General features: G+C 43.2%; 1 protein-coding gene across 3 annotated transcripts in view; it reads right to left on the bottom strand.

Moving 5' to 3' along the window:
• Positions 1-17811, bottom strand: part of nipal3 (NIPA like domain containing 3) — a 57160-nt gene that overhangs the window by 10958 nt on the left and 28391 nt on the right. For 2 of the 3 annotated variants that reach the window (XM_078423282.1, XM_078423278.1), the window contains exons 2-7: positions 13553-13621; positions 9530-9701; positions 9194-9253; positions 6435-6580; positions 5093-5189; positions 3055-3190 (exon numbers count right to left, since the gene is read on the bottom strand). In XM_078423282.1, coding sequence (XP_078279408.1) covers positions 3055-3190; positions 5093-5189; positions 6435-6580; positions 9194-9253; positions 9530-9701; positions 13553-13558 — 617 coding nt within the window. In that variant the 5' untranslated portion in view covers positions 13559-13621. Of the gene's footprint in view, positions 1-3054; positions 3191-5092; positions 5190-6434; positions 6581-9193; positions 9254-9529; positions 9702-13552; positions 13622-14996; positions 15069-17811 lie in introns of all 3 variants that reach the window. The other variant, XM_078423281.1, reaches the window with a different exon arrangement.

Here is a 17811-nt window from a genome sequence, read left to right as displayed (position 1 = left end):
CATGGGTATGAAGGGACTGCAGATGCTGGTTTAAACCGAACATAGACACAAAAAGCTGGAGTAACTCAGTGAGTTACTCGGTGATGGTGAAGAAGGGTCTGAAACTTCACGTATTCCTTTTCTCCAGAGATGCTGCTTGATAAGGGAACTCAAGTTAAAAGAGCCATGAGGAGGTAGTGATCATAATCTGATACGTTTTAATCTACAATTTGAGAGGGAGAAGGGAAAATCGGAAGTGTCAGTATTGCAGTTGAGCAAGGGGGACTATGGAGGCATGAGAGAGGAGCTGGCCAGAGTTGACTGGAAAGATACCCTAGCAGGGAAGATGGTGGAACAACAATGGCAGGTATTTCTGGGAATAATACAGAAGGTGCAGGATTAGTTCATTCCAAAGAGGAAGAAAGATTCTAAGGGGAGTAAGAGGCGACCGTGGCTGACAAGGGAAGTCAAGGACAGTATAAAATTAAAAGAGAAGTATAACGTAGCAAAGATGAGCAGGAAGCCAGAGGATTGGGACCCTTTTAAAGACCAACAGAAGATAACTAAAAAGGCAATACGGGAAGAAAAGATGAGGTAAGCTAGTCAAGAATATAAAGGAGGATACTAAAAGCTTCTTCGGGTATGGGAAGAGGAAAAAGATAGTTAAGACAAATTTGTGTCCCTTGAAAACAGAAGCAGGTGAATTTATTATGGGGAACAAGGAAATGGCAGACGAGTTGAACAGGTACTTTGGATTTGTCTTTACTAAGGAAGACACAAACAATCTCCCAGATGTACTAGTGGACAGAGGAACTGAAGGAAATTCACATTAGGCAGGAAATGGTGTTGGGTAGACTGATGGGACTGAAGGCTGATAAATCCCCAGGGCCTGATGGTCTGCATCCCAGGGTACTTAAGGAAATGGTTCTAGAAATCGTGGACGCATTGGTGATCATTTTCCAATGTTCTATAGATTCAGGATCAGTTCCCGTGGATTGGAGGGTAGCTAATGTTATCCCACTTTTTAAGAAAGGAGGGAGAGAGGAAATGGGAAATTATAGACCAGATAGGCTGACATCAGTGGTGGGGAAGATGTTGCAGTCAATTATAAAAGAAGAAATTGCGGAACATTTGGATAGTAATAACAGGATTGTTCCGAATCAGCATGGATTTACGAAGGGAAAATCATGCTTGACTAATCTTCTAGAATTTTTTCAGGATGTAACTAGGAAAATGGACAAGGGAGAGTCAGTGGATGTAGTGTACTTGGACTTTCAAAAAGCCTTTGATAAGGTCCCACATTGGAGATTAGGGGGCAAGATTAGAGTAGATGGTATTGCGGGTAGGGTACTGACATGGATAGAAAATTGGTTGACGGACAGGAAACAAAGAGTAGGGATTAACGGGTCCCTTTCAGAATGGCAGGCAGTGACTAGTGGGATGCCACAAGGCTCGGTGCTGGGACCGCAGCGATTTACAATATACATTAATGACAGATGAAGGGATGAAAAGTACCATTAGCAAATTTGCAGATGATACAAAGCTGGGTGGCAGTGTGAACTGTGAGGAAGATGCTATGAGGATGCAGGGTGACTTGGACAGGTTGTGTGAGTGGGCGGATGCATGGCAGATGCAGTTTAATGTGGATAAATGTGAGGTTATCCACTTTGGTGGTAAGAACAGGAAGGCAGATTATTATCTGAGTGGTGTCAAGTTAGGAAATGGGAAAATACAAAGGAATCTGGGTGTCCTTGTTCATCAGTCACTTAAAGTTAGCATGCAGGTACAGCAGGCAGTGAAGAAAGCTAATGGCATGTTGGCCTTAATGACAAGAGGAGTTGAGTATAGGAGCAGAGAGGTTCTTCTGCAGTTGTTCAGGGCCCTAGTGAGACTGCACCTGGAGTACTGTGTGCAATTTTGGTCTCCAAATTTGAGGAAGGACATTCTTGCTATTGAGGGAGTGCAGCGTAGGTTTACTAGGTTAATTCCCAGAATGGCGAGACTGTCATATGTTGAAAGACTGGAGCGACTAGGCTTGTATACACTGGAATTTAGAAGGTTGAGAGGGGATATTATTGAAACATATAAGATTATTAAGGGATTGGACATGTTAGAGGCAGGAAACATGTTCCCAATGTTGGGGGAGTCCAGAACCAGGGGCCACAGTTTAAGAATAAAAGGGTAGGCCAATTAGAACGGAGATGAGGAAAAACATTTTCAGTCAGAGAGTTGTAAATCTGTGGTATTCTCTGCCTCAGAAGGCAGTGGAGGCCAATTCTCTGGATGCTTTCAAGAGAGAGCTACATAGAACTCTTAATGATAGCGGAGTCAGGGGGTATGGGGAGAACGCAGGAACGGGGTACTGATTGTGAATGATCAGTCATGATTACATTGAATGGCGGTGCTGGCTCGAAGGGCCGAATGGCCTACTCCAGCACCTTTTGTCTATTGACCCGCTGAGTTATTCCAGCTTTTTGTGTCTATCTTAAGTGAAACATGGATGATACAGGTGAGGTGGGGGGAAGTAAGTGACAAAGGCTAGAGGTGAAAAATGAGACAAAGGATTTTAGATAAGAGGAGAGGAGGACATTGAGTTATTTACATCAAAGCATCAATATGAGCATGGAGGCGCAGTGGTAGAGTTTCTGCCTTACAGCGCTTGAAGCGCCGGAGACCCGTGTTCGATCCCGACTAGCGGTGCTGTCTATACGGAGTTTGTACGTTCTCCCCGTGACCTGGGTGGGTTTTCTCCGTGATCTTCGGTTTCCTCCCACACTCCAAAGACGTACAGGTTTGGCTTGGTAAATGTAAAAATTGTCCCTAGTGTGTGTAGGATAGTGTTAATATGCGGGGATCGCTTGTCGGCATGGACCCGGTGGGCCGAAGAGCCTATTTCCGCTCTGAATCTCTACAAAAAATGTTTTAAATGTTGTGGCTTAGCAAGTCTCAGCCAGAAGTCCAGTCAATTAGCTGGGTGTAACATTCAACACACGGAGACTCCAACTCCAGTGAGAAATCAATCTTTGTCAGGAAGTGGAAGAAATGCAAGTTTAAATTTAGAGAATATTTACTCACATTGCTTGAAACACTGCAGTAGAACCCATAATTAAAAACAAAACATAGAATATAGGATAGGTCAGCTGTTGATTTCCCTGGATCGACAGAACAATCATTCTTGACACACCCTTGGCTGCCACAATTGTCATGGAGCCTAAAGGGACAAATAACGATTAATTGAGTATTAATTGTGTACAGATACACAATTAGTCCTACTGAATTAAAAGTGAATCCACAGCTAAATAGCAAGCACATTAACGCCATTAGCACCCTTACAGACTGAACAATACCAGGGCTAATTAAAGATGTCAAAGGCCAGACAAATGTGCTAAATGGCTTTACCTTGATACACAATAGTTTCCACTGTATATAGAACTATTTACAGTCTGAAGAAGGGTTCCGACCTGAAACGTCACCCGTCTTTTCTCCAGGGATGCTGCCTGACCCACTGAGTTACTCCAGCACTGTGAGTCAATCTACACAACTCAAGTCACCAATGTGATGAATACTCGCTCACCTAGATGGTGCATTCACAAAAAAGTTCAGGCAGTTTAAAACCATCAAGGAATCATTTGATTACATCCTTGTCTCCTGTGTCATTAAACGTACTCTTCAGCACCACAGGTGTGCACCCTGACTGCAGTGCATAACATTTAGGTGCTTAATCCATTCATACCCACCTTACAGCTTGCCTTCCCGCCTACTTTTATATCATCTGCTGATTTAGGAACGGTTTATGTACTTCCATCTTGCAAATCATTAATACATATTACAGACAGCTGTGACCCCAGCATTGATCCCGAAACGTCCCAATCATTACAGCCTGTCAATCTGTACAATCAGCTACACTCACAATATAAAGCTGCGGCCACTAGGATAGATACTGAGCGGCAGGCTGACCACCAGGCTAAGGATGCTGGGATAGATACTGAGGGGCAGAGGCAAAGATACTAGAGGAACAAGATATACCACTCGACCCTAAAAACCGTAGAATGTCATGACACCATTTTAGTAAGCAGAAACTTGCAGAAACATTTTAAAAGAAAAATAACAAAAATCTGTGAATTGATAGATGAGATCTATTCTGCATTTTAATGATATCATCACACATACTGTTCCCCCAAAACACTGATTACACTGCGAGAGGCATAACGAACGGCGGGTTTTACCTTCTAAAATGGCTCCTTTGCGTACTAAACTTCAGTATAGGCGATTTCAACGGAGTGGTCCATCTTGTTCCTCTCGTATCTTTGGGCAGAGGGGCCATCAGTTAAGGATGCTGGTCTACTGAGGGGCAAGGTGACCATCAGGGTAAGGATGCTGAGATAGATACTGAGGGGCAAGGTGACCATCAGCTGCTGGGATAGTTACTGCGGGGCAAGGTGACCATCAGCGAAGGATGCTGGTATACTGAGGGGCAAGGTGGCCATCAGGCTAAGGATGCTGGTATACTGAGGGGCAAGGTAACCATCAGCTAAGTATGCTGGTATACTGAGGGGCAAGGTGACCATCAGGCTAAGGATGCTGGGATAGATACTGAGGGGCAAGGTGACCTTCAGCTAAGGATGCTGGTATACTGAGGGGCAAGGTGACCATCAGGCTAAGGATGCTGGTATACTGAGGGGCAAGGTGACCATCAGCTAAGGATGCTGGTATACTGAGGGGCAAGGTGACCATCAGGCTAAGGATGCTGGTATACTGAGGGGCAAGGTGACCATCAACTAAGGATGCTGGGATAGATACTGAGGGGCAAGGTGACCATCAGCTAAGGATGCTGGGATAGATACTGAGGGGCAAGGTGACCATCAGCTAAGGATGCTGGTATACTGAGGGGCAAGGTGACCATCAGGCTGACTCTCGGATAGATACTGAGGGAACGAGAAATACTCACACAACACAAACACCAAGGGTCTAAGGAGCAATCATAGTGAAGAGGCTATGAAATCATCTATTTGAATGACTAATTACAACCACTGTTTTATTGTGCGCACCTGTAGTGGAGGGAGGCCAGAACTCCCTTATTTACACTGTTGCAGTGGGGGATGTCAGCACTCACCCAACAAGGCTTCCAGCAGCAGAATTACAACAAGATAATTCATCTTTCGTATTTTGTAGAAGTACAGGAGAATGCAGAAGAGGATAACCATCACCAGCTGCAAAGCATTAAGAAGCCAATCAGAATCACTCATTTTGGCAATTCAACAACAATTTTGCCAGTACACCATCTACTCCAGTGACAACAGTAATGCAGGCCCATGCCATCATGCACTCCATGTCCCCATCCAACACCCTTGCCCATTCTAGGCTCCACAGATACTCTCATTCCCTCTTAATGAAATCTCACTCATCTCTCACCTCCTAGAAAATTGTGCTAACTTTCTGTAAAATCTTTAAGAACATCAATCTCTTCACTCTATCGACCTAACTGAAGTTCCTCATCTACATTTTTTAATCACCTTTTACAATCACCAGATTCAGGAATAGCTTCTTCCCCTTTGTCATCTGCTGGGGTACGGTCCGATTCACCTCTACCCCACTGTGGACATTGGACTCTGTCTATGAAACTGGTGCGCTACAATGCTGAGAACTATATACTCCACTTTGCATCTTCCCCTTTGCTCTCTCTCTATTGTATTTAAGTTTGACTTGATTGTACTCATGGATGGTACATCTGATCTGCTTGGTTAGCATCTGAAAGTAAGCTTTCCACTGTACCTCAGTACACGTGATAATAATAAACCTAAACCTAATTTCTATTCCAAAAAAGCAGTGAGCAGAATTGTGAGCAAGCCAGTTCATAAATACTTAATAAGAACACGTAATAAGATTCCATAGAATTCTATGTTTTTATGTCCTTTTTTAACCATTTTCACTATGTCCTACTATCCTTTGCGTACATACACACAGTTTCTCGGTTCAGTTTTTGATCTCTATTCATCTCCAAACTTCTCTTAATGCTTGTTTACAACTTATGTGGCTGTTAGGTGTACTATTTAAATGATTATTTAAAAATTCTGAATTCCCTTTTATGTTCTCATTCTCCTTTTCACACATTTCATTCAGTACCTTTCCAAACTTCTTATATTTAGTCTAATTCTCACTTGCGAATAATATAACATGAATAATATTAACATGTAATATAACATAATACTCACATTTTCCTGCTTCATCTTCCTCCCAGTGCCTTTTATTACCTGTAGAATTCTGGCTTTGGTGCCCATAATTTTCTTCTTTGTAGAAATGTACTCATTCTGCATCCTAATCATCTCCTTTTTATAGGCTACCTCTTCCTACATCTCTCTTCCTTCCCCACATCTCTCCTTTCCACTCCTCTTTGCCTCCCTCCCTCTCTTTCTCACCTGCAGCTTGCTCTCACCCCTGACAAGCCTGGTCCTTACCAGATACAGTAGAAAGGGCCAGCCCATTAAGTGTGAAATAAGATTCCTTCCCGAAAGCTTCTCGTGAACATTTGGTCCAAATGTGACCAGGAGATAGATTCCAACCACCGTGAACCCACATCCAAGGAACGATAATACGTAGTTTCCTGCAGAACAAGCAGAAAAACAAATGAGTGACCTACACAGTGATTTACAGGTATACATTTTAACCCACACTGTTTCTATAAGGATTTGGTTTCATTCTCCCACTTTTGCGGTCCCTATTTTATCTTCTCTGATGAAAAAATTACTTCACACACTGGTGCCTTAACATGGCTTCTTTCTTCAACCATGGTTTTCCTTTTACTATAGATAGACACACAAAGCTGGAGTAACTCAGTGGGACAGGCAGCATCTCCGGAGAGAAGGAATGGGTGACGTTTCGGGTCGAGACCCTACTATCGTTGACAGGCTTTTGACAGTGACACAGCTAGTCGAGCTGCTTCACCACAGTGCCAACCCTGATCACCAGTGCTATTGTGTGGAGTTTGTACCTTCTCCCTGGTTCTGGCTTCCTCCCACATCCCAAACTCGTGCAGATTGGTAAGTTAAGTGGCCCCTCTAAATTGTCTCGTTGATAAGTGGTGGAATGCACGATGAGAATGTGGGAAGAATAAAAATGGGATTAATATAGGATTAGAGTTAATGGGTGGTTAATGGTCAGTGTAGACTCTTTGGGCCTGTTTTCATGCTGTATCTCTTTATGACTTTCAGAATTACAAAAAGACTATTCCCTTCATGACTTTCTCATCCACTGTCATTTCCCTCAACCATATCCATTGTTAATGCATTTTCATATGCTTTTTCATTTGCAAATCGGAGAGAATAACATCTTTTCTCTTCACCATGTCCACCCTAACACCTCTGTTTCTGGCTTTCTACACTTCAACAACAATGCTCTGCATGCTTGATCAGCATCTCATCTTTAGTCAGCATTCGTTGATGCTTTAGAACTTATTGAATGTAAGAATTTCAGATACACACTCCACTTTTTCCTTTCACATATATTACTGACTTATTGAGGCAAAGAAAACCATTCATCCCTCCAGATCCATGCTAGCTCCCAGCAGGGAAGTCCCTTTCTCCTTGTCTCTCTCTGTTGCTGCTGTGGCCCAGCAACATATTCTCTTTCACATGCTCATCGGCTTCCCTTTGAGTATTTTACCAGCAGCAAGGGGTAATTTACAACGACCAATTAAACTGCCAGTGCATCTTGGAAAATGGGTGAAGATAAGAGCATTGGCCAAGAATCAGTGCACCCTCAGGAGAATGAGCAAACTCCACAGATGTCACGATCGAACCAAGGTCCCTGCATCTGTCAACATCAGCACTAACTGCTGCACCATATATATAATCCCTTTGGATTTCATTTTTCTGTTTTAATTTCCTCTTTTTAATATTTTCTATCTCCAAGTGTTGGTTTTAAAAGCTTTGTTACCTTGACAACTTTGATCTGCACCCTAACATTGACGTTCCCTTTTATAAGGTCATAAGGAATAGGAGTAGAATTAGGCCAATCAAGTCTACTCCGCCATTCAATCATGGCCGATCTATCCCTCCCTCCTAACCCCATTCTCCTGCCTTCTCCCCATAACCTCCGATTCCTGTACTAATCAATTGTTTTCTCCAGCTCTCCCATCTCCTGTCTCTCGTGTTTGCAGCTGTGATGAAGGGTCTTCAACCTTCAACTCTTCTCTTCTTCCCCCCCCCTCCCCCCGAGGCCACCTGGTTTGTTCCCCTCTTTCAGCATTCCCTGCTGTGGGAATCAGGCATCTGCAGATTTTTACTCTAATGCAGAGAACAGGATGGTCAGTCAGCTTGTTTGGATAAATTGTTCAGTCTCCAAACTGACCAGCTCTACTGCCACCTGCAGTTTAGCCCAAAAGCAAGAAAATGTCCTCTCCAGTCCTCCAGGACCTCGCCTGGGGCTCAAGAGGATGCAAATCATCCGTCCGACCATTGTAGTAAATCTATCCTATGCCATCTGTAAAATTTGTATCTCTGTATAAAATCATGAGGGGAATTGATAGGATGGAAGCACGGTGTCTTTTTCCAAGGGTAGAGGAATCAGGAACTATAGGGCATATGTTTAAGGTAAGAGGGGAAGGTTTGAATAGGAACCTGAAGGGGCAACTTTTTCATACAGAGCATGGTGGATACATGGAATGAGCTGCCCAGCGAAAGTAGCTGGGGCAGGTACAATAGCAACTTTTAAAAGATACTTGGACAGGTGCATAGATAGGAAAGGTTTAGAGAGATGGGTCAAATTCAGGTAAATGGGACTGTGTTAAATGGTGCATCATGGTTGGCATGGACAAGTCAGGCCGAAGGGTCTGCTTCCGTGCTGTCTGATTCTATTTTTATCTCGTCATGTGCTTCCTAAAGCGTGGCGGCATAACTGGGGATAAACCATTGCGTCACATCACATAAGCATAATTTCCCAGCTTGTGTAGTCCATCCTTCTTTTATCATTAACTGTTCTGTGTACCTGGCTTACGACCTTCAATGGTTCATAGTTAGATTATCCAAAGTTTGCACTGAATTCCCTTTAAAACTGTACTATTTAATAGGTGTTATAGCATTCTTCCTCTGAAAATGGATCAGCCACATTTAATCCGTGGTGAATTTCATCTATCCCATGTGTTGCCCACATCATGGTAAATCAGCAAACAGCTCAGGTTTCAATCTACAAAAGATAATTTCACGTGATAAACACTTACGTAGGAATTCCTTCGGTTTCCACTTGTCCCGTAGGAATATGATCCCTATAATTGAGCTGGCTGACGAGATAAAATGAACACATTTAGAAGTATAATGGTCAGCTTCTATCAACTTACACATGTAGCAGCATGCCTTCTGAACCCTCCCCTCAGCTTCCACAAGTCCCTCTGTTCCCCAGCGCCTCATTCCGTCTGGAGGAGCCTCCCACTCCCCTTACCGAGATGGGCCCCTTCCTCCTGCCTCTTTAAAACAACTGGCAGGAATCCCTTACTGATTTTCTCCCAACGCCATTGACCCAGTATATCCCACACTGAATCGGAGAGAAAATTTCATACCGACAATGGAGACAGCACTGAGGGGTGTGATCAGCGACAGTGGAGCGAAGGCATAGGCAGTGAAAACTCCTAACTCGCCTATTAACATGAGCGTCAGTCCCAACCACCATGTTTTTGTCTGAAAATACGATCGGGGATCTTTGGTGCCTGCTAGCTTCACATGGCTGTACTTCTGTAATAGCAGATGAATAAATATCATTGTACAATGCAAAGATAGATGGATATATTACTGTACATGCTAGTAGTAGAGCAGGTGCACCATAAAAACTCCAATAGTCGTGGCAGAGACTCCACAACTCATCTCATTGCACTAAGTCCAAACACAGACAACTGTCAGAGAGTTCTTTCAACTCCCATCACGATAATGCTAAACAGGCCAATTTAAAGATGAATTAAGATGATGATCGTTGAATAAGGACCAGCATCTGCTAAATATAACAACGGCAGAGAAGGAAATGTCACAGCTTTACCACTCAAGAGTAGCAGCACCATATGCGCACCCAACGCATGGATTTCAGCAGAGTGAAAGTCACATAACATCATCCCAAAGAAGCATATGGGTTTGTCTGAAGTGTGAAAAGTATGGAGTGGAATTTCTGTAGGAGGGTGCAAATTGGAGGTGGATAATTGGAGGGTTACCACCATTAAAGACCAGGCAGACTGAAAAAACGAGAAGGGGTAATGAACGGATTATTGCGTTGGCCAAGATAGGGGGACCATATGCCTGCAAATCAAGTATGGTTTCTTGGCCAACATATCTGATACCTCGTGATGCAATCCATCTTAAGCATGCCAAAAACTGGTCGATGAGAAGTCCTGTGGACAAATTGGGATCCTCTCGATGTTTAAACCACGCACAATATTACCTGAAAGAATTTCGCACAGCTGTCCAGATAACCACCTCCCCAAAGCCCTCGTGCACTGGTGCACAGTGGCACGACCATAACATAACGGCCTAAGGGCGAGTTGAGGTCCCCACATGAAAATCCTTTCACACTGTATTCCCCATGAGATGGTGCCTGTGATGCAAATCTGACCAACTCTGAGCAGCTGCTCACGGAAAATAATATCCAAGAATACTTGTATCAAAATACAAACTGCTGGTGGAACTCAGCATGTTAGGCAGCATCTGTGGAGGCAGAGGGATGGTCAACAGTTCAGGTTAAGACCCTGCATCAGAACTGGGACCAAATAGGTGAGAAATAAGAATGAAATGTCCATAACTTCTGGGCAGCAAAACAGAAAGCAATGTAGCCTTTTGATTTATATAACACTTGACTTGATATGGGGATAACATTCGTCAATGGTGCAGATCTCATAGGGCGAGATTATATCATTAAGATCAATCACAAACGTTTGCTGGAGGTTTGACCTGGAAGAGGATGGGATATAGCAGGACTCTTGAAGAATGTAATTAATTATTTAGTACAGCATACTATCACTGACAATACAATATTGATAAGACCTTAAGTATGTTGGGAATGGAGGGATATGGATCATGTGAAGACAGATGAGATTAGTTTATAGTGGCATCATATTTGGCACAGGCACTGTGGGCCGAAGGGCCTGTTCCTATGCAGTATCTTTCTATAAGAAAATAACTGCAGATGCTGGTACAAATCGATTTATTCACAAAATGCTGGAGTAACTCAGCAGGTCAGGCAGCATCTCGGGAGAGAAGGAATGGGTGACGTTTCGGGTCGAGTCCCTTCTTCAGTCTGAAGAAGGGTCTCGACCCGAAACGTCACCCATTCCTTCTCTCCCGAGATGCTGCCTGACCTGCTGAGTTACTCCAGCATTTTGAGAATAAATCAGTATCTTTCTATATTCTATGAAAACATTGCTCATTACTAAGAAACAGGATTAGAATCTTACAAGTCATCACTGCGTTCTCTGAGATTAGTACTAGCATCTCTGGGTCTTGCGCAGTGGTAGAGTTACTGCCTTACAGCAACAGAGACCCGGGTTGGATCCTGACTATGAGTGCTGCCTATGAGTGTGTATGTTCTGAGCGTCACTGCGTGGGTTTTCCCCACACTCCAAAGATGTACAGGTTTGGAGGTTAATTGGCTTTGGTACAGATTATGAATTGTCCCTAGTGTGTAGGATAGTATTAGTGTACAGGGATTGCTGAACGGCGCAAACTTGGTGGGCGGAAGGGCCTGTTTCCACGCTGTATCTCTAAACTAAACTAAACTGTACCAGATTCTCACAAATCATTGGAATGTGAAAACTCTCAGATTCTCAGAGATCAATACCTAGTCCTAGAGATAGTGCAGGAGTTACAGAATATCATAATGGCTATTTTTGACTACAAATGCATTATCCATCTAGGTATTATTGTTCCTGCACATCCTTCAAAACATCACTGAGACACCAGGGACTGCAGATACTGGCAGAGCTCAGTGAAACAGGCAGCATCTATGAAGGGAAAGGAATGGCCAGCAATTTGGGTCAAAACACTGCATCATATAATTTATCTTTCTTTCTCTTAAACTATGTTATTTCTCACTTCTCTGCATTCAATATCATCTTTCCACAATTTGCCTGTTTAGCTGACTTTTTAAACATCAGTGTGTAAGAAGGAACTGAAGATGCTGGTTTAAACCGTAGACACAAAAAGCTGGGGTAACTCAGCAGGACAGGCAGAATCTCTGGAGAGAAGGAATGGGTGACATTTCGGGTCGGTCTGAAGAAGGGTCTCGACCTAAAATGCCACCCATTTTATTGTTAGATCCTTTTTTTTTTTAACCCTCTTACTCTCTCTTCCCAAGTTTATAGTTTTATATTTTTATTTTTACTTTCTCTCTTCAAAAATTTAAAAATTGAAGCTATGTAAGAACTTTGTAACAAATGTGTTTTTTTTAAATTTCGATTTGTACATATGCTTTTCAAAAAATAAAAAATAAATAAAATAAAAATTAAAAAAAATGCCACCCATTCCTTCTCTCCAGAGATGCTGCCTGTCCGGCTGAGTTACTCCAGCTTTTTGTGTCCATCTTTTTTAAACATCAGTACAGGCAAGCAGCAGAGGTTAAGGAAGAGTCATGATCTGATTAAATGGAAGAGTACACAGCACAGTCTATCCCTGCTTCTGGTGTTTTTATGTTCATAACGGTTCTCACAGATCAATAGAAGGTCCCAAAGACTCAGTGACAGTGTCTCAGAGAGTACCAGAGATTAGTGTCAAGATTTTGGATCACAGTGGGTCATTATCAGTATCCCAGAAACTCAGGATTGAGACCATCAATGTGGCAGTGACAGGGATCCGCGCCGATACTCTCTAATTTCAAGAAAATGAGTGCTCGGACTATGGCGGATGAAGTAAAACGTGAGGAAATAGGAGTTGTCCACTCTGACAGGAGGAACAGAAACACAGAATATTGTTTAGATAGGGAAAGAGTACAGAATACTGCTTTAAGGAAGACCCGGCTTGCTCTTACACAACACAAAAAAATAGCCTGCAGATACACAACGTAATTAGACAGACCAGTAATATTTTTCCTTTTAATCCGAAGAGATGGAGTACCAAAATAGGGACGTCTGTCTGTCATTGAACAAGGCTTTGCAAAACAACATAAAGTTTCAGCCTTCTTATTGAAGGAAGAATAAACCTTACTTCAAGGCAATGCAAAGTGGGTTCACGAGATTGATTGCAGTTATCTCTCAGGTCAGACGCTATTCTATTCTTTATGTAAACAGTGGGTTTTATATATTTGTGTTGCAATCTGTTGTAAAGCTACACAATTGCTCACGCTAACATTCTCAACATTCCTCCAAATAAGATAATTGCTTCAACTGGATGTAACGTGTTACATGTTTGGTTGCATATGGCTTTGCGAGCTCCTCGATTGGTCAAGTAATTGCAAGTACCGACCCATATCAGTGTTCAGTAAACACAATCACGGCAACCATAAACATTGGTCTTTTGAACTTCAACTTGACCTTAGTGTGATCCTCGCCGCTCTTCTCAAAGGCCCACACTCCCGCCAGAACCCTCCCTCCCTCCAGTCATAGGCTCACCTGCATGTTCAGCGAGATGCTGATGATGAGGTTTCCAAAGATGGCGAGTAAAGTTCCAATAAGATTTTCCTGTTAATAAAACAAAACGTCATACAGTAAGGAACAAGAGACAACCAGTCCTAACACAAAATTTAGAACTTAGGAGGTAACATAACATTCATTCCCCTTATGACTTCACACCCAAGGAAGGTGCTGAGGAGTGATAATGACGCAATAAATAATAAGGTGGAATCAATCTGGGTGGAAATAATGAATAGCAGGGAACAAAAGACATGGATGGGATTAGTTTTTATCCCCCTCAACTGTCACCTCTAAATAGGACAGAGAATAAATGGGGAAATATCAAAGGCATGTAAGAGAACTGAAATTATCATGGGCAACTTTAATCTGCATATTGGTTAAGCAATATGCTTAACCATAGACAAGGAGGTTGTGGAGTGTGTCAGGGACTATTCCTTAGAGTAGTACGTAACAGAATCTATTTAAGGAACTAGGTTTTCAATGTTGATGGTGAGAAATGAAATATGATTAATTAAGATCATCTGGTTTCATGAATTCCAAGGAAGTAGTGATGACAATATGGTCAAATCCAGGTATGGTCTGACAGAATATATTTGTACTTTACAACAGGATATAGATAGGTTGAGTGAGTGGGCAAATGGGTAAGTGCGAGGTAACGCACTTCAGAAAGGAGAATTAAAAGGCAGATTACTACCTAAAAGGAAAAAGGATGCAATGAGAGGAGTTCAGAGGTATCGATCTGTTCTTGCGCCTAAATTACAAAATGTTAGTACTCATGTGAAGCAAGTGGTTAGGGCGGTAACTGTCACATTGCCTTTAATTGCAAAAGAGATAGAGTTTAGAAGAAAGGAAATGGTGTCATAATTGTACAGGATGTTTGTGAGGCCACACTTGGGAGTGCTATGCAGTTTTGGTAACCTTATTTAAGAAAGGATATTCTTGCATTGAAGGCAGTTCAGAAGAGATTCATTAGGTTAATTCCTGGGATTTAAGGATTATCCTGTCATAAGCAGCTCAGAAAATTGGATCTGTTTAGTTCAAGGTTTAGAAAATAGACGAGTGATCTTGCTGCAACATATAAGATGCTGAGGGGCAATGATAAGTCTGATGGTGAGATGTTTCCATCAGTGGGAGAGTGTTACCTCCCATCCTACGTCAACTGGAGGGCAGCACTGAACTGTCTACCTCAATGGTGACCATCGGACCATCTTTGATCAGACTTTACTGGCTTTATCTTGCACTAAACTTTATTCCCTTTATCATATATCTGTACACTGTGAATGGCTCGATTGTAATCATGTATTGTCTTTCCTCTGGCTGGTTAGCATGCAACAAAAGCTTTTCACTGTACTATACACTGTACACATGACATGACACATGACACATGACAATGAACTAAATTAAACTAATAAACTAAACTTACAGGAGGGGATATAATGACAAGACTGTAGGCTGGATATTTAATACAGAGATGTGCAGGTTCCTCTTACAATCTCTGAAATAAAGTTAATATAACAAAGGCTATATCAGTGGGGTATGTAAAGAGATGGTAGATATATTTTTTTAAAGACTGGATAATTGAGGGCTATATGGACCTGGCATAGGAGGAGCTGGGCCTGGGTCATGATCATATTTAACGGTGGGGCAAGCTGGAGGGGGCTGTTGTCCAACTACTGCTTCCATTTTGTTGCGTCCTTGTATTGTCATTCACCATCACAATTCCACCTAACAGCAACTTTGGAATTTCCACACGGGTGTAATTTAACACAGAACCCCTACAGTTACAATGGCTACTTCATATAGCCTCCCCACGATGAAGTGTTTTATTCTCTCTGAAGGATCAAGGAAAATTTCTGGACAGGTGTGAATTTCAGATGTTTCTGGACTTGCCTTACCACAAGGTACTCTGGAAATCCTACGCCGTTATTTAACGGTTTATAGTCACGGAGTTATACAGAACAGAAGGCCCTTTGGCCCAACTCATCTCAACTGACCTGACCAAGACGCCGCCTGAGCTAGACCCATGTGCCTGCACTTGGCCCATATCCCTCTCAACCTTTCTATCCAGCTCCTAGATTTTTTAGATTTAGAGATACAGTGCGGAAACAGGCCCTTCGGCCCACCGGGTCCGCGCCGCCCAGCGATCCCCGCACATTAACATCATCCTACACCCTGGGGACAATTTTTACATTTGCCCAGCCAATTAACCTACATACCTGTACGTCTTTGGAGTGTGGGAGGAAACCGAAGATCTCGGAGAAAACCCACGCAGGTCACGGGGAGAACGTACAGACGGCGCCCGTAGTCAGGATCGAACCTGAGTCTCCGGCGCCGCATTCGCTGTAAGGCAGCAACTCTACCGCTGCGCCACCGTGACGCCCTCTTTAAATGTCTTTATACACTGCAATTGTACCTGCCTCTATCACATCCTCTGGCAGCCTATTTCATACCCCCACCACACTGTGTGTGAAAAGTTTGCCACTCAGGTTCCCTTTAAATCTTTCTCTCTCACCACAAACCTTTGCCCTCTAGTTTTAGACTCCCACACCCTGGGAAAAAGGCTGCAATCATTCACCTTATCTATGTACCTCATGGTTTTATATACTTCTATAATGTCATCGCTCAGCCTCTTAGACTCGGGGGGGAAAAAGCTCCCATGGATCCAGTATCTCTTTATAACAGGCCCTTCCTTCATCCTTGTGAATCTTTTATGCACCCATTCCAGTATAATGACACCTTTCAGTAGCTAGGTAATCGGAAAGGCAGTGTGGCCTTATAAATGTCTCATAACATGACTTCCCAACCCTTGTACTCCATGCCTGGCTGATGAATGCAAGTGGGCCACACGCCTTCTTTACCACTGATAAATGGTGCTTTTTGGTGGGTGCCTAGAATGCGTTTCCAGGGGTGGTGGTGGAGGCAGATACAATGGTGGCATTTAAAAGGCTTTTTGATTGATATGCAGGGAATGGAAGGATATGGTTCATGTGTAGGCAGAGGAGATTAGTTTAGTTGGCATCATGTTCAGTACAGATGTTGTGGGCCGAAGGGCCTGTTCCTGTGCAGACAGAGACCACAATTAGTGAACTTAGATGTTAATACCTCCTCCACAATAACTCTCAACACCGGTGCCCTGTCCCCTACTATACTCCTTACACACTCACGATTGTGCGACCAAGTCGGATCTAACTCCAACTACAGGTTTGCAGAATACACCACTGTGGTGGGCCAAATCATGAACAATGACAAGACGGAATACAGGAAAGTTGGTAGGGAACAAATGGTAAGGTAACTGCCCCAATCAGCATTAATGGTGCTAAATTGGAAATGGTTCAGAGCTTCAAATTTCTTAGCATAAATATTACCAACGATCTATCGTGTACCAACCACATTCAAAGGGACATCCAAGAAGGCACACCAAAGAAACCATACTGTCGGAATGCATCACAACTTGGTTTGGGGCAGATCGGCCCAAGACCACAAGACATTTAGAACAGGGGTTTGAAGGCTTTGTGGCCAAGTTTGCGGATGATACGAAAATAAGTGGAGGGGGAGGTAGTGTAGAGAAAGCAGGGACTCTGCAGAAGGACTTGGATAGGTTGGGAGAGTGGGCAGAGAAGTGGCAGATGGAATATAGTGTAGCAAAGTGTGGAGTCATACATTTTGGTAGTAGGAATAAAGGCGTAGATTATTTTCTAAATAGGGAGAGAATCCAGAAATTGGAGGTGCAAAGAGGCTTGAGAGTGCTGGTGCAGGATTCCCAAAAAGTTAATCTGCAAGTCATAGTCAGAGTGATACAGCGTGGAACAGGCCCTTCGGCCCAACTTGCCCACACTGGCCAACATGTCCCAGCTACACTAGTCCCACCTGCCTGCGCTTGGTCCCTCCCAACCTATCCTATCCATGTACCTGTCTAAGTGTACCTGTCTAACTGTTTCTTAAACGATGGGATAGCCCCAGCCTCAACTACCTCCTCTGGCAGCTTGTTCCATACACCCACCACCCTTTGTGTGAAAAAGTTACCCCTCGGATTTCTATCAAATCTTTTCCCCTTCACCTTGAACCTATGTCCTCTGGTCCTCGATTCCCCTACTCTGGGCAAGAGACTCTGTGCATCTACCCGATCTATTCCTCTCATGATTTTGTATACCTCTATAAGATCACCCCTCATCCCCCTGCACTCCAAGGAACCAGCCTACTCAACCTCTCCCTATAGCTCACACTCTCTAGTCCTGGCA

This window comes from Rhinoraja longicauda, chromosome 27, assembly GCF_053455715.1.
Source record: "Rhinoraja longicauda isolate Sanriku21f chromosome 27, sRhiLon1.1, whole genome shotgun sequence".
NCBI classification, from domain to species: Eukaryota; Metazoa; Chordata; class Chondrichthyes; order Rajiformes; family Arhynchobatidae; genus Rhinoraja; species Rhinoraja longicauda.
Note: the sequence above shows the minus strand (reverse complement) of the source record. Positions and strands in the feature narration are given on the sequence as shown.